The sequence below is a fragment of the Cydia splendana genome, chromosome Z, assembly GCF_910591565.1.
Source record: "Cydia splendana chromosome Z, ilCydSple1.2, whole genome shotgun sequence".
NCBI lineage: Eukaryota > Metazoa > Arthropoda > Insecta > Lepidoptera > Tortricidae > Cydia > Cydia splendana.
The window spans coordinates 23,439,870-23,467,719 of record NC_085987.1 but is presented as its reverse complement, the minus strand read 5'-3'; the positions used below and the strand labels follow the sequence as shown (position 1 = coordinate 23,467,719).

Here is a 27,850-nt window from a genome sequence, read left to right as displayed (position 1 = left end):
ATTATTACCTAACTATTATAACTTACTGTATTGAATTATAGTCTTTGGTCTTTTATTCACTAAGTAAACGTCCAAATGCTGGATATGCTAATTCTAATCATATTTAGCCGATCTAATACTTCCCTTGTTATGATTAAAAGCAGTTATGTTATGATTGTTATAATATAAGGCAGCTAGTGTTAAGCACTGGGACATTTACTTTACTTTCATTCCCGAATATTAGCTACTTTTCTAGCATTCAATTATTTTGAATTATATAATTGGTTAAAAATATTGTGTTTTGTTTATTATTATCAGAGATATTATCAGAAAAATATTAATTACAACTGTGATCGGGATATACCTAGCATATTTAACTACCGTTTGATACATTTTTAAGCGTCGTAACAGTAAACTATGCTGAAAACAGTTAACATGTGTACCATGGCTGGTAACTAATACACCCCAAATTTGGAATAAAATAGTCTGAGAACGTCACGTACGACTCCTTACTAAACAAGATTCACTAAATTTACAAAATTTTCATGGGGGTAAAGGATCTTGATACTGTTTTTGACCAATTTTAAAGGACATTAACTTCTTTCGTATTTAATTTATAGATATGATTGCTAATTTAGGTTAAAGAGACTAACAATTTGAGTACTTTTCTAATACACATCAAAAATATAGCTCGATAAATAATAAAAATATATCACCATTTAAAAAAAAATCGCAGTTTTTCGCGTCTCCTGAAAAGTAGCATTTTGTCCTTTACGCCAATTGAACCCAAAGGTATCGAAATAGTTTTTTGATGAAGGGCCTGAAGAAATGAAACCATAAAGTTGCTGAATACTGCCAACCCTTAGGAGAAGCGCACGCCTTCTTATTGGCCATTTTTAGGCAATATCGTTTGGGAGGAAAATTTTGATAAACTCTACCTATTTTTAACCGACTTCAAGATTTCAAAAGGAGGAGGTTCTCATTTAGGTTGTTTTTTTTGTAATGTTTGTTACTCCATAACTCCGTCATTTCTCGACCCATTTTCAAAAAAAAATTGATTGAAAGTAGGTAGATAATAGTCCCGCTTTATAAGATGTACTATGGCTGTAAATAATTAAATGGCATTTTAACTGTTTTGATAACTCAGTTTTTTTTCTATTTAAGGTTATTATATCATTTTTAACTTTAATTTTCAATGTAGTTATTAATTGTCAGACATAGACAAACGATATTAGAGGCGTTTTATGTGAAACGGACAAAAAAAAGTGAGTTTCTCAAATTTGTTTAAGTATATTTTATTTTATTCTTCCCCTAGTAGAAATTAAATACCTACTGGTGGCCTAGCGGTTTTAGCATGCGACTTTCAATCCGGAGGTCGCGGATTCAAACCCCGGTTCGTACCAATGAGTTTTTCAGAACTTATGTACGAAATATCATTTTGATATTTACCAGTTCCTTTTCGGTGTAGAAAAACATCGTGAGGAAACCGGACTAATCACAATAAGGCCTAGTTTCCCCTCTGGGTTGGAAGGTCAGATGGCAGTCGCTTTCGTAAAAACTAGTGCCTACGTCTTGGGATTAGTTGTCAAGCGGACCTTAGGCTCCCATGAGCTGTGGCAAAATGCCGGGATAAGGAAGAAGAAGAGTAGAAATTAAATATTTCTTTTTGTTATATGTTTACTTACCGATCGTATTCGGAACACCATACTGCCTAAAATGCGGGTGCATTGCTGACGTTGGCGAGAAGACTGCTAGGCTGAAGTGGAACTGGGCCGGTAGACCTCATACATTTCGTCAGATCCACCCTTGGATTTGTAGCTACATATGTAGATTGATGCGCGTTGGTTAGTTAAACTTAGGGCCGGATTGAGCTAGGACTGGTTCGGTCGGTAGGTTACAAGGTAAGAAACGAAAAATATATTATGTGAAATTTGGAGCGCAGTCTGTCATTAATATACCTAGTCTTCAGGTGGTTATGAAGTCGAGACTGTGAAAGAAATTTATAAGTACCTATTAATCGATAAACTATTTTGCTTTATATAGTTTGTAGGTACCTAATGTAATATCCCGTTTCGCCAGATATCGCATCATCCTCTGTGAAAAAATTACAATAAAATATAAATAAAATATTATGATTCAAATGAAGTGCTCTTTATTGTTAAATTGTTACTGTTTAAGTATCAAAATAAGAGAAATGTGGTAAATACCGTCTACACCACTGGTCTTTCTCCAATTCTAATTACGTATGCGGCTGCCATACCCGCCCGGGAACCAAACAAAGACCCTTTTATGACCTTGTTTATCGTCGACCGCAAGACGTTCGCAGCAAAGTGATCGTTTTAAGGTACCTCTTTTTGATTCCATTGTGTACCTACAATGTCACCTCAAATGGATCATTTAGGGAAGCCCAGAAATTTTACATTACGGGGTTTACTTCAGAACGACCACGTGGCATAACTCATCTTCTTCTTCTAATAATATTCTTTTGTACGGCTAATAAGTATTTATGGTAAACTTAAACGTAAACGTCAGTTACGTATCAACTAGCTAAGAAGCCAAATTACAAAAAATATACACACCATATAATACAAGTGACAAACAATCTTAAAAAAGCCGACGTATTTGAATTCATTGTAAGCAAATATTAATGAAACACAATATAATTACATATAATTTTATAATACTCAAGTAATTGAGAAATACGAGTTCATGTTAACAAACGAAATTCAGCCAATATGTACATAGTTTTATTTCAAAATATATTCAAGTCACATGTTGAAATATTTACAGAGTTTTTAAGTAGAGTCAAACATAATTAACTGTCACACTCTCATTTCGTCAATAGCTGCTTGTGGCAGACTCGAGGCGTGGTGGGGGCTCTTTCCGCGCCGGAGAGTGGCATGAGGCCCCCCTCTCGCTGCGTCCTCCCGCCCTAAGGGGGAGCCCTGCGAAGCCGAACCGTTCGGAGGCAGGAATTTCTGCTGTCTCAACTCCTGTGAGGGCGGCGAGTTATTAAACTGGTTCAAATTCTTTGACATCGTGCCGTATCCACCCATATGAGTATAACTCACGTTGGGCAATCTAAAACTACTGTTTCTACTTCCAATTTTGGTGGGTATCATCATATTTTCTATACTAAGTGACGGACTCGGTGGCGATTTCGGTACGTTCAGCGGACCTTTAAAGTTCAGGTTAGCCAAGTGAGAATCACTACCCATTTGATGCTTCTTCCGATTGTGTCTTTCCACATCTACTACTAAGCTAGGAGTATGCGTCGGATCTATGTGGTAATGTGAATGTTTTCCAGAGATAGTCTCAAAGTGTTTTTCATTAAAGCGTTGTTGTTTTCCCCGCGACCTAGATTTATCTCGCTGATAGTATACTCCAGCGAATATCAGAACATTTAAAATCAATAGTGAGCAACCTATAGCTATGGTAACGCTTAATGCCGTTGAATAGGCGGCGTACCCTGCTGCCTCCAAATTAGCTAAAGTGTTTTCTGTGGCATTCAACGTTTGTACGTCCCTACTATTCGGTAATAGCGTAACGCATGTCGCCAGAATAGTATCGACGGTAGTCAAAGCCGCGTCAGCGTAAACCGATCCATTTACTCGTTTCAATTGATCGTTGTCGTTGATATTTCTCGCCAAAGGGTCAGGCCTGACGATGCCTTCGTATAGTTCTTGCTCATTATGATTTTTAAACAGGTTATGTCGAGTAGCGATATCCTCCATTCCCGCTCTGTGCAACTCGGGGACTAGCCTCAGCCACACAGAAAGTTGATGGGCTCTAAAGTGGTTCTTCAGACGCGCCTTCATACCTAAACAATAAAGTAAGACTTAATACCTATCGCAAATATAAATAATAATTTTAATTATAACAACTTAATTATATATCGTTATTATAACAACTTCTTAATTATAATTATAAGACTCCCGTGAGACATATTACAATTATTTTAAACGGGTTACTCACGTGGTATTGAGTCGAATAAACGCTCGACATATTCTGATCCACGGCTGCTCGAAGCGTGTCACCGTTGCGTTGACGGATCTACCTAGGATCTACCCTCTTTTGGAACTGGATATAAACATGGCAAGCGTATATTCGACTTAAGTAATAATACGTGCGTAACCCGTTTAAAATAATTGTATGTGTCATCAAGTTGGTAAGATGACTTGCACTGATGATTTTTATTGACGTGATAACGTCTTATAAGAGTTATAAGTCGATGAACACCGGTAGCATGCACGAAAAAGTGTCACGTTGTGGATGGATCTCCATGGTAACGTTGTGGACAGATCTCCATGGTAACGTTACGTAATGTAATGGTAATGTTTTCTTATGACGTTTATCACGCAAAATTATCGTCCGTAAACCGACTTTACAGGCAACCATATTTTTTTATAAATATCCAATAGCAGTCCTTTGGATTCGATTTGTATAATGTTTAGTATTTTCCTCAAGTTGGTGTAGTGAAAACAAATTGTTTTTCACTCGGTAACAAAATTTGTATCCTTGCTTTGGAGATCTCGTAACGCTCAAAATTCCAATTTTTCAACCCCTGGCTACGCTTGTCGTGGATCAATTTTGGCATCTTTCACGGTTATTACTTAATATAAGAAGGAGGGGTTAAACAATAACTTTGCCCCCTTAAAAACAAATAATGTACCTAATGTAATAAAATCCAACAAGTGTCAACATTCATTTTTGTAGAATCGTCAAAGCAAATGTTTATAAATATCGAACCATCCATAACGTGAAAAAAATGTCCTAGAAATTTAAATTGATGCCGAATATTAAACTATAACTCGATCACTGAAAAACAACTACATAATTAACAAATCTGATATCTAGGTATTATAATATTTTTCTCTGCCTGTGAAATCCATGTAAAACACGGGGTTTCACAAAACCCTAGAAGAGTTTTAAAGAGACAAACGAAGTTACAAACAGGGCGGGCAGCCTTCTCTTTTCATAGTTAGTTGAAAAGAGATACTCATCAAGTCTCGCTACATATCCTTTCCCTATATTGGCCGTAGGTATATCACTACGCGTATCACTGACCTATTTCTAAGTACTTTTGGTGCGTGGAGTCGTACTCTTCCCAATTTATGCCTCGAAATTTATTACGCTCCCTCGACGCTGGCAACAAAACCTCCTGTCTGGTATTGTCGTTTGGATTTCTATAACAAGCAAACACTTATGAGATGATACTTTAATCAATCTGTTTAACTGTGTTATAGGTGAACCGCATGAAAATCCGTTGAATGAAATAATATTAGTTATTTCTTGATAAATTTATATTGTTGGAAGGAAACTAAACTTCGAAACTATACCTATTTAACGCCAATTTCAGGCCCTGCGGTAGGTATAAAGCAAATTTAGTTAATTTACAGATTACTAGAGTAATTTACTAAGTAATCACTTACCCAGTTCTCACAAAGTTAGATACAAAGAGCATCATGGATTCGGACAATGCAACCTCAGACTTCGTGTAATTCTGTGGGAAATGACCAAACCCTTCCACGACTGGAGCTCCGAAAATATATGGCAGTTCTTCACCGTGGACGGCGCCCATTTTCTTTAAAAAAAAAGACAAGTCTAGCTGAACAAGGTGATCTTACAGTAGGTAGTACAATAAGCAACGACCTACCTACTTGTTTAATAAGTACCTATATAGAGGTACGTAAGAGCATCGAAATTAATCTAATTAGCCTGTTTAAAAATAAGTTGTAATTATTCAGATTAGGTAGGTATAGTCAAGGGTAAAAATATATGTACGTTTCCAAAGCGGTAAAAGATCTGTACAGTTGAAAGGCCAGAAAATTCTGATCGATAATTCGGTCAGAAATATGTGAGCATTTAAAGGGTCAAAAAGATCTAGACGTTCACATGGCCATAAATAAATGTACAATGTCAGTCAAATATATGTAGGCAAATAGGAGGGCATAAATATCTATACACACAACCATCACATACATGAGAACAAAACGCGTGCCAAAGATATCTATACTCGCTATATCATATACATGAGAACAAAGAGAGTGTCAAAAATTTCTATACACGCAATTATCATATGTATGTGAACAAAATGAGACTCAAAAATATAGATACAAATTTACGCAACTAATCGCTTATAACAAATAAGTTTTGTAATTCATGAATACCTATTTTTAATGATATTAATATACTTAATATAAAAAAATAAAGGTTCAATATTAATTTAAAAAGTTTTATCAATAAACTGAACGCACCTCAAAGGAGGTGCTTGGCAGAATATTAAAACAAAAAACTATTGTACCATAGAGGTTGATGCAGAGCGCAGTAAAGATGTATGGCGGGAAAAAGTTTTGCATTTTTTTTTTTGTATTGTCAATAGTGTCATTTATTATATGGAAAAGCACAAATATCATCAGTTTTCGGTGATTTCTTTCAGCGATATCTTATAAAAGTAGAAAATGTCAGACATGAAAATGAAACGTTTAAACTTTCCTATCTCATAATACATTCGTCTCTTCACCAAGTGGTCCGGATTTGCACATTATAATTCCCATTCCATGGAAAGCGTTGTGACCATCAGTCGTAGCAATGTTGTGGTCCACATTATCGGCTATCCACTGACAGAAATGACCCGGTGGAACTTGAGATTGTGATGACCTGTCCAATTGTCCATTATTGCAGAGTGCAAATACTTTTTTGCTTCATCATATGACACGGAAAACCCAAGTCTGTGGAGCTCATCTACAATTAAACGAGAACCGAAGTCTCGATGAAGCTGCACACCAAAACCAAGGAGGATTGGACTTATAAGTGATTTGGGTCGTGCAGCTTGCACGAAAGCCTGTCCAATGGATATCTTCTTTAAATCTATTTATAAAATTTATATATAAATTATCTATTAATAAATTTAAGAATTATGTAAAGCGTAAACTTATTTCTAAAGCTTATTATACCACACAAGACTACATGAATGATATTACAACGTGGGATTAATTGTTATTCGAAATGATTATTTATTTATTAGGTATATTTGATTATTGATGAGGAAATTCCGATGTAATACTATCTACTTCTTCTGTTACTTATGCTTTTGTTTTTTGACATTTAGATTTTATTCTAGAAATTCTAGACTAGTATTTTTTTATACAATCTTTTTAATGTTTGACGATCCTTTTGTGAAATTTTTAGTGTTAAATTTGATATGTATAATAAACCAATTTTATTATGGAATAATATTAACATCAATAAATTGCTCTGATAATTAGATTAAGATTAATTACGATTCATAAGAGCTTGTTGCTAGGCCTATATGAATAAAGTATATTTTGATGATTGATGATTGATGATAAAAATCACATTCTTTAGTAACCAATGATGATATCCAAAAAATGTTGCAAAACAGATGGTAAGAACTTTTTATTTTCATGTTTTGACACAATATCTGATGCCGAGGGATAGTACTCCATTGAAGTTGACATTACTTTTATTTCTGTTAAGATTAGTTTTGCGGCTGCTTCAATTACACGATATTTTTCTAATTCAGGGTCTTCTAATTGTTTCTGTTTTTGGTAATCTAAGAGAATATTAGATATTGTTTGACCTAAAGTTAGCATATTAGCCATTCCATCATCATTGGAAACGATAATGTTACCAGAAAAAAATTCTTTAAGCTTTTGCAGCATTCTCACAATAGTATATGGTTCATTATCAACTGGCAGGAAGTTTTTCATTTTAGTCACCAGCTGCTGGACAGAAACAGTCTCATTATTTTCTTGAAACCAACTACATACTTACGTCTTAAAAAGCGTAATGTTTTTCTTTGTCTGCAAGTCATCCAAGAGACTTGCTAGGTAATGTATCTTGGGGACCAACGTACTTCTTTGGGACTGGGTCACCTTTTCGAAAATGTACGCTGTATGCCTGGTGATAAATGGCTTGTGCTGCTGGTAAATCATTTACTGATAGCAATCGTGATTGAACATTGGCTGACCATAAATCATTTCTGGAGTTACACGCCTTCATTACCGAATTTTAAAACATTATTGTACGGACTTCAATAACGCTAGATTTGACACGTGGCTCACTGTTAGTAATAAAACGACCACAAAACACAAGATCTTACAGTTCATGTCTGCCATTTTCTATTTTTAGAAGACATCGCTGAAAGAAATCCGAAATTTGAGATATTTGTGCTTTTCCATATTATAAATGACACTATTGACAACACAAAAAATATAATGCAAAACTTTTTCCGGCCATACATCCTTACTGCGCTCTGCATCAACCTCTATGGTACAATAGTTTTTTGTTTTTATATTCTGCCAAGCATCTCCGTGCGTTCAGTTTATTGCTAAAAAAATTAAAATTAATATAGAGCCTATATTCTTTCATCCTATGTGGTGTACGTTTCTTTACTTATTTAATTTGCTACAGCATAAGCCGTTTTGTTTTTACGCCAAATAAATATTTTCTATTTCTATTTTATTCTATATTAATAAAATTTATATTTATTAAAAAAAAACAAAAGTATTAACAAAATAATTAAACTAACCATTAAAATTAAAACTAAACTCTAACAACTATATACACATATTTACAAATAAAAAATGGGAGCTAGCTCCGCGCCAGATGGTAGGGTGCCCAGAAGGCTGGTGGCATTGCCGCGCTGGATGGCAATGCCAATCCGCTGGGCAAGGAAGTACCCAGCCCTCTGGTCACCCGTAGCATCATTGAGACGCTTCGCTATATTAATATAATTAAAAATAGGTATTCATGAATTTAAATATTCTTTTCTTTTAAAAATGTATTTTGATGTGTAAAACTATAATAGTTTATGTATGTAATGGTTGCGTGTATAGATTTTTATGCCCTCTTATTTGCCTACATATATTTGACTGACACTGTACATTCATTTATGGTCATGTGAACGTCTACATCTTGTTGAACCTTTAAATTTCTGACCGAATTATTGAACAGATTTTTCTGGCCTCTCAACTGTACAGATATTTTTGCCGCTTTGGAAACGTACAGATATTTTTGCCCTTGACTGTACAATGTACATGATTATGATGTATATAAAAAATAAATTTTCATGAGGTCGATATAATTTCACTGCAAGTAAGTATAAGTACTAACGTGTTCATTGGATTGGTTTTGGAAATATTCAAAGATTAATGGTCATATTTTTTTTTAATTTAAATTGGTTAGGTATTCCAGGAAATAATTATCTGTCGAAATAATAAATTATGACCATGTTTTGTTTAATCCCAAAATGCTCATTATGATATTTATTTCAGCCAAGATACCGAAATTTCATATGCACTAAATACTTAATTTACACTTACCGGTGGATAAAAACCGTCTTTCGTCTGATAGTCAAACACGTAAAAAAATGTCTTAGTTGGTCGACGCGGCCCGTCCTCGTCACTTGGTGCTGGTTTAGGTCCTCCGCTGAGCAAATCTCCGCTTTGGACTAATGGTGCCACATATTGAGCATCTGAAAACGCTGCTACAGTCGAATCTCTTGTATTGATCAAATTCTAAAACGAAAAATTGTTGTTCATTAAATAGGTATAGCATATATTATTTATATACTGTGTTAGGCACCTAACCATTATTTTGTCAAAAATTGTTTTGCTTCGAATTAAGAAATATATATAGATTCTTATAATGGCTGTAGCGAAATAATGTACGGGCTATCAAAATAATTAAGGCTCCTGTGGCCAGTCATACACAACACAAACAACGTTTTTATGCCACAAGTAGGTGAAGTACATCGATAAAATATCGATATAAATTGTCAAAATAACACAGAGCGCGAAGAATGTGTAAAGTAAGTGAAAAATTTGTATAATTTTTAAAAGATATTAGTGGGAATATTTTATTTTATAATTTTTTAAATATATTGACGGCAATATCTTTTAAAAATTATGCTATTATTCAACTTTACACATTAATTTTAAACGAGTGTTGTCTTGTGACGTAAAAGGTTGTGTGGTGTGCGCCGTTTTTTGGTATGCCCTGTGTTATTTTGCAATTTATATGACAGCAATATTATGTGTTTTTGACAATTATTGGTAAGCTTTACATAATAAATACTTCATCTATCTGAAAAGTGAGTAAATATGTACCAAAGTAATATTTTTCAGACTGCTGACTATTTATTTTGTGGTAGTGTCATTATATCACGGTCAAAGTAATTCGTTTATCAATTCGTTTGACGTGCTTGGTCATTATTCATAATGATCGCTCCACATTAATAATGCCCATTTAATAGAGTTATTCGTAATATACCAATACATTAAAATAATTTGCTGGTATTTTAATTGCTCGCATTGTGTATTGTAAAACATGTGATAAACGCGTGGAAAGGTTATTCCTAACTTGTATTGCTTTTTTGCTTAGCCAAGCTGTTTATAATTGCTTGAGTTCCAAAATTTTTATTAGAAACAAAAATTGCATCATTATATAAACAAATTTGTACCGTTTTTTCCCAGTCTGTATATTCGTTGATTATGGTGTAAAATATTTCATTTAAATGGTACATGTACGAATTTCTCACATACGTCCTGAAAACAAAGTGAAACATTGTTTTATTGTTACAGATAGTGAAAATATGTTATAAATTAGAATTAATGTCAATATATTTTATATTTATGTCTTGCCTTAACATGCGATCTCTTTTGTCTGGATCGATGCCATTTTGAATGTCATGAGCTGAAAACTTCCACAAAGCTTCACTAGTTACAACTCCAAACATCAAGTCGTACTTATTTTGAAAACGTCTTCTTCCACTATCACTTCTCTTGGAATGTATGTTGCTATTTTGATTCATATTGTTCAACGGTCCGAAACTAGGAAAATCTCCTGTCGGAAACGTGGTTAAAAAGTCTTTTGCAAAATCTGTCTTTATAACAACTCCGTCGACAGACGGGCCAAACGCTGTCATAAAATTTGGAGGAGATATGTCTATTGATAACAATTGTTCCGTGGTGGCACCTCTGAGACAGTCAACTATAATTTCATGATCCTTCGCCATGTCGTCTGGGATGGCACAGTTCATATGCTTTGCTAATTTTAGTGTGTAAAAAACTGGATCGTCCACAATAGCCCATGAACTTAGCGCCGAACCGGAGAGAAGTATTGCTCTGTGGAATAAACCTGAAAAATACTTATACATTAATTAATCTTGTATATGGTACTTTATGTGACTGCTACATAAAGCTTTAATGCCTAATTATGAATAACTTACATACACTGCTTCATCTACACATTTAAGCTCTCTATGATGTGTTCAGAGTGTTCAGACACAGCATGATACGAACGGCATTTTGCTGCGTTGTTCTGTCGCGGATTACAGTAGCCGTACCACGGACAGTGTCAACACTGACATATACGCTAACGTCTACTTAATTTACTTTCTACACATCTCGCTCGCACTAACTCGTCTGCCAACAAAACATTATGTGGTTTGGCAGAAGAATATTTGTAATTAGTCGATACCTAGTTGTAATATGCCAGTACGAGCGAGAGGCATAGAAAGTAAGTTCCGTTCACACTAGCGTTTATGACAGTGCCAAACTGATGGTAGCTGTACAGGTAGCGTCTTCGAAATATCACTCGCTCATTATACACTGATTGACCGAGCGATTATTGATCGCTCATTTTACACGAAAGAGTTGCGATAACTAGTTAGTTTCTAAACAACAAAACAAACATGCAACTTATACTCATCGAGACTGTGTCGAGGTTGCGTTGTTTTATCACAGAGTTCCTATGCTATCAGCTCAATCCAACAATGGGAAGCGGGTCTAATTTAGCTTGCAAGATCGAATAAACATTGCAAGTTAAATAAAAGCTTGTAAGAAGAGGGTAAATTTGTTTACCTACCTGGCATGACCGTGGGTGATATCATGAGAAAATTAATGCAGGCGGCCCCTGAGCCGTGTCCCATTAGTGTGATGTTTGTTGGATCACCTCCGAATAACACAATGTTCTGTTGAACCCAGTGCAACGCAGCTATTTGATCCATTAAACCATAATTCGCTACCCGGGCTTTTAAATGTGGCGTCGGATTTGCATTAAGGAACCCTGTTAAATAATTAATTACAACAGCTGCTATTGTTACACCAAGACTTATAAATATAGTAAAAGAGGTAAGGTTAGGTTAGAACTCGTAGACGATCGTGAGGGAAACATACTTTATTTTTCTCGGGGTAAGAGAAACCGTATAAGAAAAGTCCTTGTACGTAAATATTTTAAGTTATTTTTATTTGTGAATTAGCTTTATTTTTAGTATTATTCGTTTAATTTAGTTTTTAATATATTTAAGTATCTCTGACTGTTTATTGTCCCTACAAGTATTCGACTCCCCCCACTGAATTCCTCTTACCCCACCTGACCTTACTAAGTATAAAAAGTCATGCCCCGAGTTTGACAGCTGAAGTATATAAGATAGTTCAAGTTGTCAAAAATCAACGTTTGACAATAAAGTAACCATAAAACAGATTCAAATCAAAATCAAAGGACCCCGGACCTAAAGTATGGAAAATGTGGTTTCAGTTAAATATCTTGAGATTTTGATAAGTTATAGATTTTTCAGAGTCCTGAACAAAAGTTTCTAGGGGTAAGTACTACCACTGTTTCCGAGTCCCTTTCAGAGTTTCGACTGATTTTGTACTGATAACAAAGGTCCGGGGCCTTTGGGGTCTTGGTTTTTTCACTTGCACACACACACACACTCTCTCTCACACTACCTCTTCTAAAATTTTTGACTTAACTAAATGTTGTAATTAAAACAAGTTTTTGTTAAAAGTATTGAACGGATAAGATATATTATATAATTGCCGAATCTGCCACGGATAATCTTCATTCTTATAAAACGTTAAGTATTTAATTTTTTACTTTAATGAAGATATTCTGTGACCGGACAAAATGGCGAATTGTATTTTAATTTAGGTACGTACACCTTATTCCTGTAAAAAATTGGAAGGAAAATGTATCGTAATGGGACTTCATTAAATTCAAATGAAGTCCCATTTTGAAGCTCTATTTATTCCAAATCTCGCTAAATGTCGAGCGCATTGTATGGTAGCTATCGTTCCCGCCTACGAATTAATTGGCGTTATTCATAACGCGCTACAGCCACAATTAACTATTCCTCGTTTATCTTCATCTGTCATTCTGACTTAATTATTTATTAGATAAAGAATACATTAACTAATTGAGTATAGTAAAATTGTACGAATAAAGGATAACACACGCTAGACCGAAAGCACCACCGATCAGCCGTCATAGAAAATGGCATATCGGACGCTTTGGACCGGGCACGGGCAGTCTAGCGTGAGTCATTACGGGCATAAGTAGGTTAGTGATTGCGTGACACACTCACGTTATTTTTGATATTATATTATTTTTGATTAACAATCAAACGTAGCGAGTAATTTAATCGAAAGAGCGAGCAAGGCGAACCAAAGTTCTTAGTTTCAACTTGTAACACTCCTGGCTAGGGCCACGTCCCGTCTTTTCGAATTTTTCAATTTTTGATAGTTTGTTCCGCGATAACTACAATTACATTTCTTAGCTGGTTTGTTACTGCACACCGTTGTATGGGGACCTTGCACTTTGAGACTATGCGCTGAAACTTGGCACAGTTGATTGTTAGCTGGTCTTGAGCAGAAACAGACCGGTAGACGTCGAGAGCCACCTCTCATTTAGTGGGGGGGGGGAGGGGGGAAAGTTCGACGCTGCCGCGCTTCACTTGGAGCAACATTTCTCTAAAATTATACATATTAGAGCATGTAATATATCATTTTCGGATAAATTAAGGACGAGGAATCTAGTTTCGGAACAAAACAATGCACTTTCTAACAAAAAAAAAGCATATATATGTATATTTATATTTTTATTATATGTATATTTATATTATATGTATCGTGTATATTTTGATGTACTTGCGTATGTATGTTAAAATTCTTTAAATTAGCGTTGCGTCCTTATATTAAATTTTGTTAGTAGTAGTAGCAGTTGCACCGCCCACAATCTCTCTGCTTTGCCTTAAGGTTGACTGGTAGAGAATGCTTTTGGCATTAAGTCCGCCTTTTGTACGATAAGTTTTCTTTTGTGCAATAAAGTTTAAATAAATAAATAAAAATAAAGTAGAGAAGACTAAAAAACGTATTTTTGATTTTTTCATAATTACCATTTTTTTTAAAGTGTAGCAGGAATCTGAAAACAAAAAATACAGTCGTAAAGCTACACTTATTACGTTTAAGAAAATATATAGTTTATTATACAAAACTGTTGATAAATGGGAGATAAAAAATAATATTAAGCGTGGGTCAGAGTGATCTCAATACAAAATATTATGAATGTGGGAAAGTTACTTATAATTTGTTCTACAATCGTTTATTTTTCTTGTTTTTCGTAAATAACTCGTAAACGGTAGCCCACAGCAAAAAAATATCTTTTACGTAAATAATCTGTTGCAGATTTCTTATAAAATAAGTGCTACTTTTTTTCGCTACCATCAATATTAAAAAAAATATTGAAGGGAGAAAATAAATACTTAGGTCCCCTTTTTTAGTCATTCGTAAATAACTCGTAAACGATGGCTAACCGCAAATAAATTTTTAGTACATGAATAATTTACATAAAATTTCCTACAAAAAAGGTCATTCAAACTTTTTCGCTAGGATCAATATTAAAAACGATATTAAAGAGAGAAAATAAATTCTAAGGTCCCCTTTTTAAATATTGATCCTAGCGAGAAAGTTTGAATAACCTTTTTTGTAGGAAATTTTATGCTTATTATTCATGTATTAAAATATTTTTTGCAATTGGCCATCCTTTACGAGTTATTTAAGAATGACTAAAAAAAAATCGGGCAAGTGCGAGTCGGACTCGCGCACGAAGGTTCCGTACCATATAAAAAAAAAACAAAAAAAAAAGCAAAAAAAAAAAAAACGGTCACCCATCCAAGTACTGACCACTCCCGACGTTGCTTAACTTTGGTCAAAACTCACGTTTGTTGTATGGGAGCCCCATTTAAATCTTTAATTTATTCTGTTTTTAGTATTTATTGTTATAGCGGCAACAGAAATACATCATCTGTGAAAATTTCAACTGTCTAGCTATCACGGTTCGTGAGATACAGCCTGGTGACAGACGGACGGACGGACAGCGAAGTCTTAGTAATAGGGTCCCGTTTTACCCTTTGGGTACGGAACCCTAAAAAGGGGACCTTAGTATTTATTTTCTGCCTTCAATATTTTTTTTAATATTGATCTTAGCGAAAAAAGTAGCACTTATTTTATAAGAAATCTGAAACGGATTATTTACGTAAAAGAAATTTTTTTGATGTGGGCTACCGTTTACGAGTTATTTACGAAAAACTAAAAAAATAAACGATTGTAGAACAAATTATAAGTAACTTTCCCACATTAATAATATTTTGTATTGAGATCACTCTGACACACGCTTAATATTATTTTTTATCTCCCATGTAACAACAGTTTTGTATAATAAACTATATATCTTCTTAAACGTAATAAGTGTAGATTTACAACTATATTTTTGGTTTTCAGATTCCTACTACACTTTAAAAAAAAATAGGTAATTACGAAAAAATCCAAGATACGTTTTTTTGTCTTTTCTACTTTATGTTTTTTTTTTTTTTGTTAGAAAGTGCATTGTTTTGGTTCCAAAAATAAATTCCTCATCCTTAATTTATCCGAAAATGATATATCACATGCCCTAATAGGTACAGTTTTAGAGAAATGTTGCTCCAAGTGAAGCGCGGCGGCGTCGAACTTCCCCCTCCCCCCCCCCACTAAATGAGACGTGGCTCTCGAGGTCTCCCGGTCTGTATCTGCTCATGACCAGCTAAGAATCAACTGTGCCAAGTTTCAGCGCATAGTCACAAAGTGCAAGGTGTCGTGCACTAACAAACTAGCTATTCTTCTAATTTAGATGAAATAAGTAATAGCGTAATTGAACTTATTAAATTGTTATAATAATATATATCGGGTTAACTTACCTAAAATACCAAGTCTAAAATTTAAGGTGACAATTATCAAATCATCGTAACTGGCCAGAACAGCTCCATCGTATGGATTTCCCGAGCTCCACGAAAAGCTTTCCCCGTGTATATAAACCATCACTGGAATGGCCGATTTGAGTTCATCCACTGAAAAAGAAATTATATTAGACGACTTTTATTTTGAAACACATAGTAACACTGAATGATGTTATAATGAGCCCCTTAGAGGTCACATAATAACAATAGACACTTAATTTATGAAAGTACTTAGTACTACTAAATCTCGGGGCATACTTATAAATACGTTTAGGTATATTTAATTCCTTTGACCCGAGCAACTGTTGGTATCATAATTTTATACGATTTTATTTGTGGGCTCAGCCAACAACAATATGTATGTATGTAGTTGATAATGAAGACTAATTTCCGTACGACTGTCTGCAGTTAGTGCTACAACATGAACGGACACAAAATGAACCGTCTGATATAAACTTAAGATAAAGATCGATTTGTTTAATAGAAATATAATGCAGACTTTATTGACAAGAATAAAGCACTGAAAAACATCTATTTTCGAGATAAAAACCACTTCCCTGGTACAATTTGGTTTCCGGATTCTGTAAAGATTTTTGTTTTTTTTTACTAGGTACAGTTTTTATTAAATGTTAATCGAAACCGTTCATACAAATTGACCTCTTCTTATAGTTTCAAATTTCTCATACTGCCGGCCTAGCCAAGGTGACAATCGCTATCGCTACGACAATGAAACGCTTTGTGTCTCTCTATTACTCTTCCACATTAGTGTGACAGTGACAGTTTTGGTTTCGATCGCTACGGACCGTAAGCGATTGGCATGTTGGCTACGCGGCCTGACCCGTTTCTGACTCGTGGTATAATGCCTAAAATATTTATTTTTTGGTTTTAGTGTTATCTTAAGCAAATCTACGAGAATATAATCGAACCAAATGGGTGAGAAAATGATAATTTAATCTACACGTGGTACAGTCACCTGCAATATTATGTTACACAACGAAGGCCGCAAAAATATCTGACACGATCTTATCTGTAGAGCCATAAGAGCGTGTCACATATTTTTGCGGCCTTCGAAGAGTAACATATTATTGCAGGTGACTGTACCATTATTATCAATTAAAATAATAAATTTGATACCTTCTACATAACTTACTTTGCAAGGGCGCAAATATGTTTAAGTAGAGACAATCTTCACTCTGGTTTTTAAGATAAGGCATCAGTCTTTTCAGGTATTCCAGTCTGCCTTTTGGCATAGTGTCTAACATGGTCCTTTCATCGTGGAGGTCGGGCAACTTTTGAGGGCACGCAGGGCCTGGGCGATCAGAGACACGCACACCATCCCACGGTGATGGTGCTCTTGTAGGACTAAACCTGTACAACAGCGACCAATGTTACATTTAGGTACTTATAATATAGGTATAAATATTCATTTATTTTAGCTTATTCTGCCAAGGAACGGTAATACTTTTTTTTTGTAGTCTGCGGATTTACGGACTTACAAAACTGCAAAAAAATTATTTCATGTTATGAAAATGCGTGATTAAAAGTTGGTTGAAAAATGTATATGTTGTAAAAAATAACAAAGAATAACAGAACAGTTTTCCTAAGCATTCCACAAGAAACATAATTGAGTATTTTTATCAAACTTGAGTTTGATTAACCTTCTAAAATTACCCGTAACATAAATATAATTATTCCTCAGGTCTAAATAGTAACCAAAATCTGACCGTATAATTTAAATAATAGGATAATTATCGATTTTACCTGTTTGATCCTACTGGCGGAGTGGCATACGGAACGCCTAAGAATACTTCTAGTGGTCTTAAATATTTATGTTCATCCATGCCCAAGATTATGCCCTGCAGTTTACCATATTTAGTCTGAACTATCCTACTACTTATTTTAAATTTTACATTCGTATTTGGTAATGGATTAGAAGGGCTTAAATAAAAATGTTTGTAGTCTTCGTAGTTGCTGTAAGTATTGGGCTCGTTAGGGTAATTTTTTTTATTTATATGTACATATTTATCACTATCGTAAAATGGATTTTGTTCGAAATTGACTTTAGTATACTCTTGTTCGGAATGCTCGGTATCACGTTCCTCGTAGTCGTCGTGTGAGCCGTGACTGTCACGTGCACTGTCACTGAAGTTAAATTCTCTGCTTACGCTGCTCTTTTCGCTTAAATGACGACTGACATATGTTGTGTTGGAATTAACAGAATTCAGTGACAGACAAAGTATGAGGGTGATACAATACAAATTTAAGGATTTTCGAGCTAAATTACAATTGTAATTTCTTTTTAGCATCCTTTTCTTAAAAGTTTTGAGACATATGTCCATGTCACTCTGAAGTAAATTGTAATGTATTATTTTTAAGTCATAAGTAATTAGTCAGGTAATCATCTGCGACTGTATATTCTTCTGGCGAGGTATTTTCACTATTTTGTATATTGTGGCTCTGCATCTGAAGCAAAAGTAATGAAAAATATTATTTTTTACATAATTAATTAGTTTAATATTATATTCTACAGCTTTTTTACAGGTAAAGCGGTTATCACACGGCACGGCATTCGAACGAGGCAAGTCTATGAATATCTATAGTGATTCCCGCTCGCACTGCGGAGTCTGCATCGGTGTGATAACTGCATTACAAGTTCATGAGCTAATAATGAACATTGCGTCAGCCATGTTAATGTTAACTTTATACGCCAATCAAATTAGTTCCAATAATAGCGTTTTGGGGAATTAATTCCCAGCAAGTCAGAAATGGTTTAAATGCTTTCATTTGGTCCTAAATGCATATAATCCGAGTTTGCTCCATGCAAGAAATTGTGCATAAATTTTGGGAGCCTCAGGAGATCATTTTTTCCTTGGATAGCGAAACCACTCGATGTAGGTAGAAGGAACCCACCATCAATTACAATGGCAAAGTTTTGTGGATCAGACACCAGTGAAAAATATTTTTCGGATTTTTAGGACGCTACAAAAAAAAACTTTGACTACGAGTTAATATTAAGCTATATCATTATACATATATCTATTTTCATTATGATTTTAACAAATTTTCCGTCGGACGTACCGTTTTTTATCTACAAGCAAAAAAATGAAAAAGCAAAAATTTATGCACACCTCCTGGGATAGAGTAAACTCAGATTACACGCATGTAGAACCAAATTCTTCTAAAATATCTATTTCGATTGGCCTATTATGACTATGTGTGTATATGTTAACTCCTAACAGAGCGAATCTCCCGGGATTAAGTCTCTCTCATTATACTTAATACCTACCTAATGCCATTAAAATTATTAACGACCCTTAGGATCGTCTCATAATATGAGATAACAATATTATATACATATTATGTGATAACAATTACATAAGCAACCTTGTATGGTAACCGCGTACTTGCTTAGCAAGCTTAACGAAGAAGACAAATCGATTAACACAAAATTCATAGGTACAGTCATCTGGAGCCCAGGAGCCTAGACCAGAAATGTCACTATTGACAGCTGACAGGCCAAATCCATAATATGTGTCGCTTAACTTCAAACTCGGGTAAATTCATTCGACCCTCTCAGCAAATATCTACCCTATTACCTTTTCTTAATACCAAAATCGCATAATCTGACAGATGGATTTACCCGAGTTCGAAGTTAAGCGACTCATATGGAGTTTCATAACAGAAATTGAAATCAGTATCGGTTTTCGGCAATCATAACACAACGAACACAACGAAGGGCGCAAAAATATGTGACACGCTCTTATTGTTATTTGTAGCGACAAATAAGACCGTGCCAGTTATTGTGAGGTTCCGTTCTCGTCTGGTTCCATCATCAAATACTAGTAGCATTTTTAATACAAATGCTGGATTTGTTGATAAAATAACTTTCTAAATCGGTTCTGAGGAAACAAATATTAAAAACACAGCCAAGTGAGACAGTTACAGTCGAGTACATAAATATGTACCATTTCTTCACCTCAATCCATTGTAAATAGAAGAAAAACGTTTACATGTTTATGAACTCGACTGTACATTACAATATTTTTTACAAGTTTTGGCGATTGACTTATGTTTGGCTTCTTCGGATATTCTTATTAAAAAGTACCTACATATACCTAGACTGGTTTCTCGATTTTGAAATTTTCTAATTGTACTTAAAATTAATTCCGACTTTAATATGTGTAGTGTGTATCAAATTCCAACTCATTCGGTCTAGTAGTTTCAGAGCAAACTGGATGTTACAAACAGTCGGAAGGGACACACGAGTAATCCTATAAGAGTTTCGTTTCGAGGCACGGAACCTTAATGAAGCAACACAAGTTTTAACTAAATTGAGAGCCTACTTTTGTATCCTGAAGTCAGGAGAAATTTTATGAAGACAAAGATTGAATACAAAGTTAGCTATTTGCAGGTATTGTAGAAATCATTTTTTGGCATAAGTACTAGTAATTTACTTGTATCTTCTAGCAGTGTCGTAATAGAAAAGAAATAATCTGAAACCCAAAGTCCTACTAGTTAACCCGCCGTAACCATAATGCAGAGCTCCGAAAACAATTTGTACCTATGAAGGGTGATCCCTCCAATTGACGAAAATATGTGCCTTTTAGAGTGGATACAAATTTAAAAGGAGTTTGCGATATATTATAACGCTTATGACAGTCCACCTTTAATTAATAAAATTACCAAATACAGTTTCTTCTGACAAAAGATACTGTATGGGGATCCATAGCGACACTTTAGGTACTCGTCATCTTTTACACTATTATTTTCTATGGGTACTTACGTTTAGTTTTATATATACCTATATGTGTGGCTATAGTCATGAAGTATTTAAATTCAGAGTTCAACTAGTCTATAGTCAACTAGGAACTCTTATTAGTTTCGTCATCCTGCAACTTAGCACAGTGACCGTTAGTAGGTCTGTATACCTACGTACTTTAAAAGTAAAAAAATAATAATTGTATATCTACGTAGTATTTTTTCCTTTTTATTCTCATTTCAAATTGATGCCACGTTTATGTCTCGTAAATTGCTTCGTTTGTTAAGAAAATGGACGATAGACGTCTTTGTATTCTTTTTTGTCGTCGCTACGGTCATTTAGATTCAGGATGAACTGTCCTGGGAAGGGTCAGATGAAATAACCTCGACCTAAAAGGGTCGGATTGACCTACTATTTCACCAGTTAACTAGTTAATTTGAGGTTAGTAGATAATGTACACTTATTTTTAGCATTTTTCACAGACTTTGTATGACGGAAACCGAATGGACGGTGTGAAAAAGTTTAAGAAATACTAGGTCACTTTTTTTTCTCCTATTAGGATTGATGGATCGCTCGTGATTGTAAAATAGTCTAGGGCAGTGTTTTTCAAACTTTATGGTGTCACGGCCCTTTATGACCACTAAATTTTTCTCACGACCCTATCCTAAATGCGAATACTCTGAGTTTGCTCCATCCATCCCAGGAGGCGTGGATAAATTTTAGAAGCCTTGGGAGATACATTTCACCTTGGATTGACAAAACCACTCAATGTAGAAGGAACCCTTCGTCAAAATTAATGTCACTACCAGCAAGGTTGTTGTGGATCTGGTAAAAAAAAATCGGATTTTAACACGATTTTACCAAACAAAAAAAACAAATTCAAAGTGGTGGCCATTTTTTTTAATGTTTGACTACTAATTCGTATTAAGGTACTTTTCGGATCCTCAGATACCGTAAAACGGGGTGAACAGAAATCGCGGGGTGAATAGAGAAATTTTGAACTTTTTTTTTCAAGTTGTTATATTTAAAAACGTACATCTCTAAAATTAGATTTTTTGGAATGCGTATAAAGTAGACTATTTATTCTCTACATTGATACCAAAAGAACTTAATCAAACTGCCTAAAAGTTAGATTTTTTTGACTCTAAAGTAAGGTCTCGCCGAGGTAAGAAATGAAGCCTGTCTGAACTTTGTTCTAGCGGTAAATGTTTTGACATTAACTAAGTAAAAGTTAGCTAATATAGTATCTGTAGTACCTAAATAATAAATAATATCACAAATTTTCTCTATAATAAAGCATTTTTTTGCAAAAAAATAACAATAACAAGCAAATTTACGTGATAAAGGGGTCAGTAGACACGCATATGGGGTGAACAGTTGCGCCATAGGGGGTGATTAGATACAACAAAGGGGTGTAAAGACACGCCTTGGGGGTTAAAAGACACGAAAAAATAATTTTGTGTTAAATAGCTGTTTAACAGATATATATACCATTTGCCAATAGAGTATCCACATAATAATGACCAAATTCGATGCCTATGACAGCTAAAACTTAATATTTCTATTCACCCCTTTCTTGTGTCTATCGACCCCGTTTTAAGGATATGGAGAAAACAGGTAGTTTTCTTTGATTTTCTCTGAAAAGGGTAGGTAAAAATATTTTCATAAATGCAAAATTGAAGAACTAAACAAGACTCAATAAATGATATCAAAATTATTACTATTATCATTTGGATTATTGGCGAAAATCGTCCTTGAAGTTGAAAATCGTGTCTTTTCACCCCGTTTTACGGTAACAATTTTTATTATGATCAGAGCAAATTATCTGTCGAATGTACCGTTTTTGAACTACAAGCAAAAAACTGAAAAAGAGCAAACATTTTTTCACAATTCCTGGAATAGAGCAAACTCGGATTACAATAATTTAGAACCAAATGAAGGTATTAAGACGATTTCCAGCTTGCTGGGAATTAATTCCTGGAAAAAATCTAATTTGACTGGCCTAACAGATCTTAACTTATTTAACTGTCTAATAAATACAGTTTACATATCTAATAATGATTTGTTTTATTGATATGTACAGTCAGCTGCAGAGAAAAGGTACCATCGCTACATAGAAGTTTGTATGCAGGGGTGATACCTTTTCTCCGCAGCTGACTGTACGTTAACGACCATTAAATTTTAAAGGATTGGATTATTTGTAAGTAAAATAAAATTAAATCTGCTTTCCATAAGTTTCTTTCAAAGCTGAGCTTCGCGACCCCCTTGGACAAGTGCCGTGACCCCCCTGGGGGTCGCGACCCACAGTTTGAAAAACACTGGTCCAGGGTAATGGTCTATGCGGGGTGGGTTGTTTGATTAGTTTTTATGGGTATGTTTAGGTTTAGTTGTATTTATAGTTAAGGTTAACGGTAATTTATTTCTTAGTTTTTATTTTTAATGATTGTGTTTGCAAATAGAAATATACTACCAAAGTGTGCTACTCTGCAGCGGCGCCACCATAATGAATACCAATGAATTATATGTTGAAATCATGTACCTAAAAGGTACATCATGTACCTATAATGTTTATGGCTGTACCTGTTATAGGAAACGAAATAATCGGCATTGAAAGTGGCGCCACACAGTACTCATAGATGGAAATGATATAAGCTATTTTTTTCTTATGTAAATTGATGTACTAATGCTGTTTATTACTTACCTATTGAGAAAAAGAATTATTTTGCATTGATTAGTAGATTTTATTTACATTTTAATTCCGCATTCCGCCTAAACGGTATGAGTTATAAGAGAGACGTGCGGGTGAGCGAAATGGAGATAGAAATTCTTCCCGCGGACCGCGCTCCCGCGGCCCGCTCCGATTTTCAATAATAAATATTTTTATTTTTGCTTTCGTTATGTTTCTGTGTCTGTACTTCTGTATCAAAAGGAAAATTATATTAAGTAGTGTACGTTGTATTTTTTTTTTAATTTCAAAGTATATAATTAAATAACATTTTCTGTATGATAGTTTCAGATAAGAATTCTATATTGTTTCATTGCGATTTTCAGTAGTCGGGATTTAGTTTTTGAACTTATTTTTATCAATAATACATTTTTTTATTTTGGCTTTCGTTATGTTTTCTGTAAAAAGAAAAATAGTTATTTGTTTTACAAGGGGGCAAAGTTGTTGTTTAACCTCTCGTGCTAATATTGATACCCGAGCAAGCGAAAGATTCCAAAACTGAACCACGAGCGTAGCGAGTGATAAATGGAATCTTGAGCGTTGCGAGGGTTTCAAAGCACGAGGGTTAAACAAAATTTGCCCCCGAGTGCAACACAAAATTTTTCACGACACCAACCCGAAGAAAATATTAACTGTAAGAATGTCAAACAAAATCAAACCAAATCAAATCCAAATTAATGTTATCAAATATTTACCATCAAAATCATCATTTAAAAGTCATAAGAAAACACTCAAAATTTGCATTTGATTACTTTGCCTCGCATGTGAATAAAATGCAACTTTGCTATCAGTTTTTGAAGTGCAAAGTAGCCCTTTCCGAGCTGGAGTGGTGAAAATTAAATTACCTAATGCAAAATTTTGAGTTGTTAACTTACACGTTACATATTATAATATGTATTGTCTTCGGTTACCGCGATTGTTACTCATGAAATAAAACTATTAAAACGGATCATATCACGTATAAAGTTAGACCAAAAAAGTCTGTAGCGATATTGATAGCCCAAGCAGTGAAAGTGGTATTTTAAACGTCAAACTTCTATGAAATTATGACGTATAAATAACACTTGCACTGCGTGGGCTATCAAAATCGCTGCAGACTTTTCTTGGTCTAACTCTATTAAACTTGTTAACTTATGCTGGCTGGTAGAATTTACTTTTAATGATGATAATGAACGATAAATATATTTTAATAAAATTCATTTATACATATTTGATTTGGTTTGATTTTGACGACCGGTCTGGCCTAGTAGTGACCCTGTCTGTGAAGCCGACGGTCCTGGGTTCGAATCCTAGTAAGGGCGTTTATTTGTGTGATGAGCACAGATATTTGTTCCTGAGTCATGGATGTTTTCTATGTATTTAAGTATTTATATATTATATATTTCGTGGTCTGAGTACCCACAATACAAGCCTTCTAGAGCTTACCGTGGGGCTTAGTCTATTTGTGTAAAAATGTCCTATGATATTTATTTATTAATTTGTTTGATATTTTACAGTTAGTATTTTCGTCAGGTTGGTGTGGTGAAAAATGTTGTGTCGGGAAAACCCTCGCAATGTTCAAGATTCCATTATTCGAACCAATAATTCGCTTTTTTTATATAATTTTGGAATCTTTCGCTTGCTCGGGTATCAATATTAGCACGAGAGGTTAAACAACAACTTTGGGCCCTCGTAAAACAAATAACTAAAGTTGGTCAATCAGATCTTGTCAGTAGAAAAAGGAGACGAATTTGAAAAATGTAGGCGCGAAGGGATATCGTCTCATAGAAAATTTGAATTTCGCGCCTTTTTCTACTGACAAGATTTGCTTGACCATATATATTTTTCTTTTTATAGACACATAAACATAACGAAAGCCAACACGAAAATATTATTGATAAAAATAGGTAAGTTCAAAAACTAAAACCCGACTATTGAAAATCGCAAAGAAACAAGATGGAATTCTTATCTGAAACTATCATACAGAAAATGTTATTTAATTATATACCTACTTTTAAATGTAAAAAAATACAACGTACTTAATATAATTTTCACCACACCAGCTCGGAAAGGCTTACTTTGCACTTCAAAAACTGATAGCAAAGTTGCATTTTATTCACATATGAGGCAAACTAATCAAATGCAAATTTTGAGTTGTTTTCATATGTTTGCTGGTAGAATTGACTTTTAAATGATGATTTTGGATGATAAATATTTAACAACATTGATTTGGATTTGATTTTGTTTGATATTTTTTATTTAATATTTGCTTCGGGTTGGTGTGGTGAAAAATTTTATGTTTCACTCGGGGGCAAATTTTGTTTAACCCTCGTGCTTTGAAACCCTCGCAACGCTCAAGATTCCAGTTTTCGAACCACTCGCTACGCTCGTGGTTCAATATTGGCATCTTTCGCTTGCTCAGTTACCCCCTTGTAAAACAAATAATAACTATTACAGTACATATGGTCCTATTTTCCCGCACTAGCACGTATAATAGCACTTTTCGTGCGTATGTCAAAAGTTTAAAGGGCCATATGTACTGTTGGATTACCATATGTGGAAGGAAAGAGAAGGGGCCGCAGTCCAACGCGATGGTCCGACCAGGTTAGCAAATCGCTATCCATGAAGGTCCATGATGCCTTAGAAGTCGCAAGGGATCGGACAGGCTGGAAATCTGCAATCCGGAATCATGTGCTCCACTTAGGTCACGACCCTCAGCACTGAGAACGAAGCAAGGAGGAGGATGTGCTGTAAAACGTTGTACGATACACGTGCGAATAGGTAATTTAATTTATCGCTACTCGTTTCGAATTTCCTCTTTTCCGCACTTGTATCGTAGATAACTATTTCCTTTTGATACAGAAGTACAGACACAGAAACATAACAATTTTTTTTTAACATGGTTATCTGAGTCGGCCGGAAAAATACGGCCCTATTTCTCATTACCCTAAAGACAAAATTCTTATAGCTAACACAACCTAAAATACTACTACTACACTAATACTACTATTATATATATACAATGCAACAAAAATATTTATTATTGAAAATCGGAGCGGGCCGCGGGAGCGCGGTCCGCGGGAAGAATTTCTATCTCCATCTCGCTCACCCGCACGTCTCTCTTACAACTCATACCGTTTAGGCAGAACGCGGAATTAAAATGTAAATAAAATCACTAATCAATGCAAAATAATTCTTTTTTTCAGTAGGTACGTAATAAACAGCATTAGTACATCAATTTACATAAGAAAAAATAGCTAATATCATTTCTATCTATGAGTACTTTGTGGCGCCGCTGGGGAGTATGCTACTTTCAATGCCGATTATTTCGTTTCCTATAACAGGTACAGCCATAAACATTATAGGTACATGATGTACCTTTTAGGTACATCATTTCACCATATAATTCATTGGTATTCATTATGGTGGCGCCGCTGCAGAGTAGCACACCTACCAAATGGTCTAGTTAATCAATATTATATAATATTTAAGAGTCACACGAACCTAGCCGCCGCCATACAATCGAAGTAACGGTCTCATTTTAAAGCGACATTTTGGAATAACATAAAATTGGTCTACCGAATGGACTCCGCAGAGCCGTTGACCGGCGCGGCGTAGAGGTAGATAAAAAAAACAACGGGTTGCACTCCGGGAGTGAAGGCAGAAGTGAAAACTCAATGACATTGTAACAGTATTTCGATCAGGTCACGTGTCCGTCTTACGTCTTACGAATCTTACGGTCACGTGACCTGTCGCGAGTTTAACATTTTTTCCCCATCACAAAAAGTGCACAGCGCCGCTAAAGAAGTTTTCACTTCAAAAAATAGACCAAGAGCATGTCGGGCCATGCAGAGTAGGGTTTCGTATTACCATTCTGTCAAAAATTCAAAATAGGCCAAACGGGAGCTATTAGTAAGTATCATTACTTACAAGCATAAAGGAGTACCTTTACAGCGCTTTGTACATCTTTTTACTAAGAAGAGAAGATTTTTGCAATTAACTCAAAAACCGAGTATTTCAAAAAATATTAACATTACCTATCAACATTTGTTTTTTGGAGACCCGTAATCGTTTTTAAATACCTTCCTATCCAACGATACCCCACACTCCTGGGGCAAATAAAAAAAAACATTTTTCTCAAAAATGGACGGCAAACTCGACTTTGCCGTTTAAAAAATAGGTCGCGAAGCGCGTAGTTTATGGTCAGTCAAAAATTAAAAAGTTAAAAACATTGCAGTCTCGATTTTGGGACTGCAATGTTGCATACAAATTCCATTATTTGTCGAGTTCCAAACTTTTTAAAAGTTGAAATGGCCATATCAAATGAAGG

General features: G+C 34.8%; 1 protein-coding gene across 1 annotated transcript in view; it reads right to left on the bottom strand.

Annotated features, from left to right (window-relative positions):
* Positions 1 to 2,639: 2,639 nt before the first annotated feature.
* Positions 2,640 to 27,850, bottom strand: part of LOC134804913 (neuroligin-4, Y-linked-like) — a 35,695-nt gene continuing 10,484 nt past the window's right edge. The window contains exons 2-11 of the mRNA XM_063778234.1: positions 17,819 to 18,520; positions 17,208 to 17,425; positions 16,019 to 16,168; positions 11,872 to 12,072; positions 10,647 to 11,142; positions 10,466 to 10,550; positions 9,327 to 9,521; positions 5,412 to 5,563; positions 5,047 to 5,165; positions 2,640 to 3,799 (exon numbers count right to left, since the gene is read on the bottom strand). Coding sequence (XP_063634304.1) covers positions 2,802 to 3,799; positions 5,047 to 5,165; positions 5,412 to 5,563; positions 9,327 to 9,521; positions 10,466 to 10,550; positions 10,647 to 11,142; positions 11,872 to 12,072; positions 16,019 to 16,168; positions 17,208 to 17,425; positions 17,819 to 18,396 — 3,192 coding nt within the window. The 5' untranslated portion in view covers positions 18,397 to 18,520 and the 3' untranslated portion in view covers positions 2,640 to 2,801. The remainder of the gene's footprint in view (positions 3,800 to 5,046; positions 5,166 to 5,411; positions 5,564 to 9,326; positions 9,522 to 10,465; positions 10,551 to 10,646; positions 11,143 to 11,871; positions 12,073 to 16,018; positions 16,169 to 17,207; positions 17,426 to 17,818; positions 18,521 to 27,850) is intronic.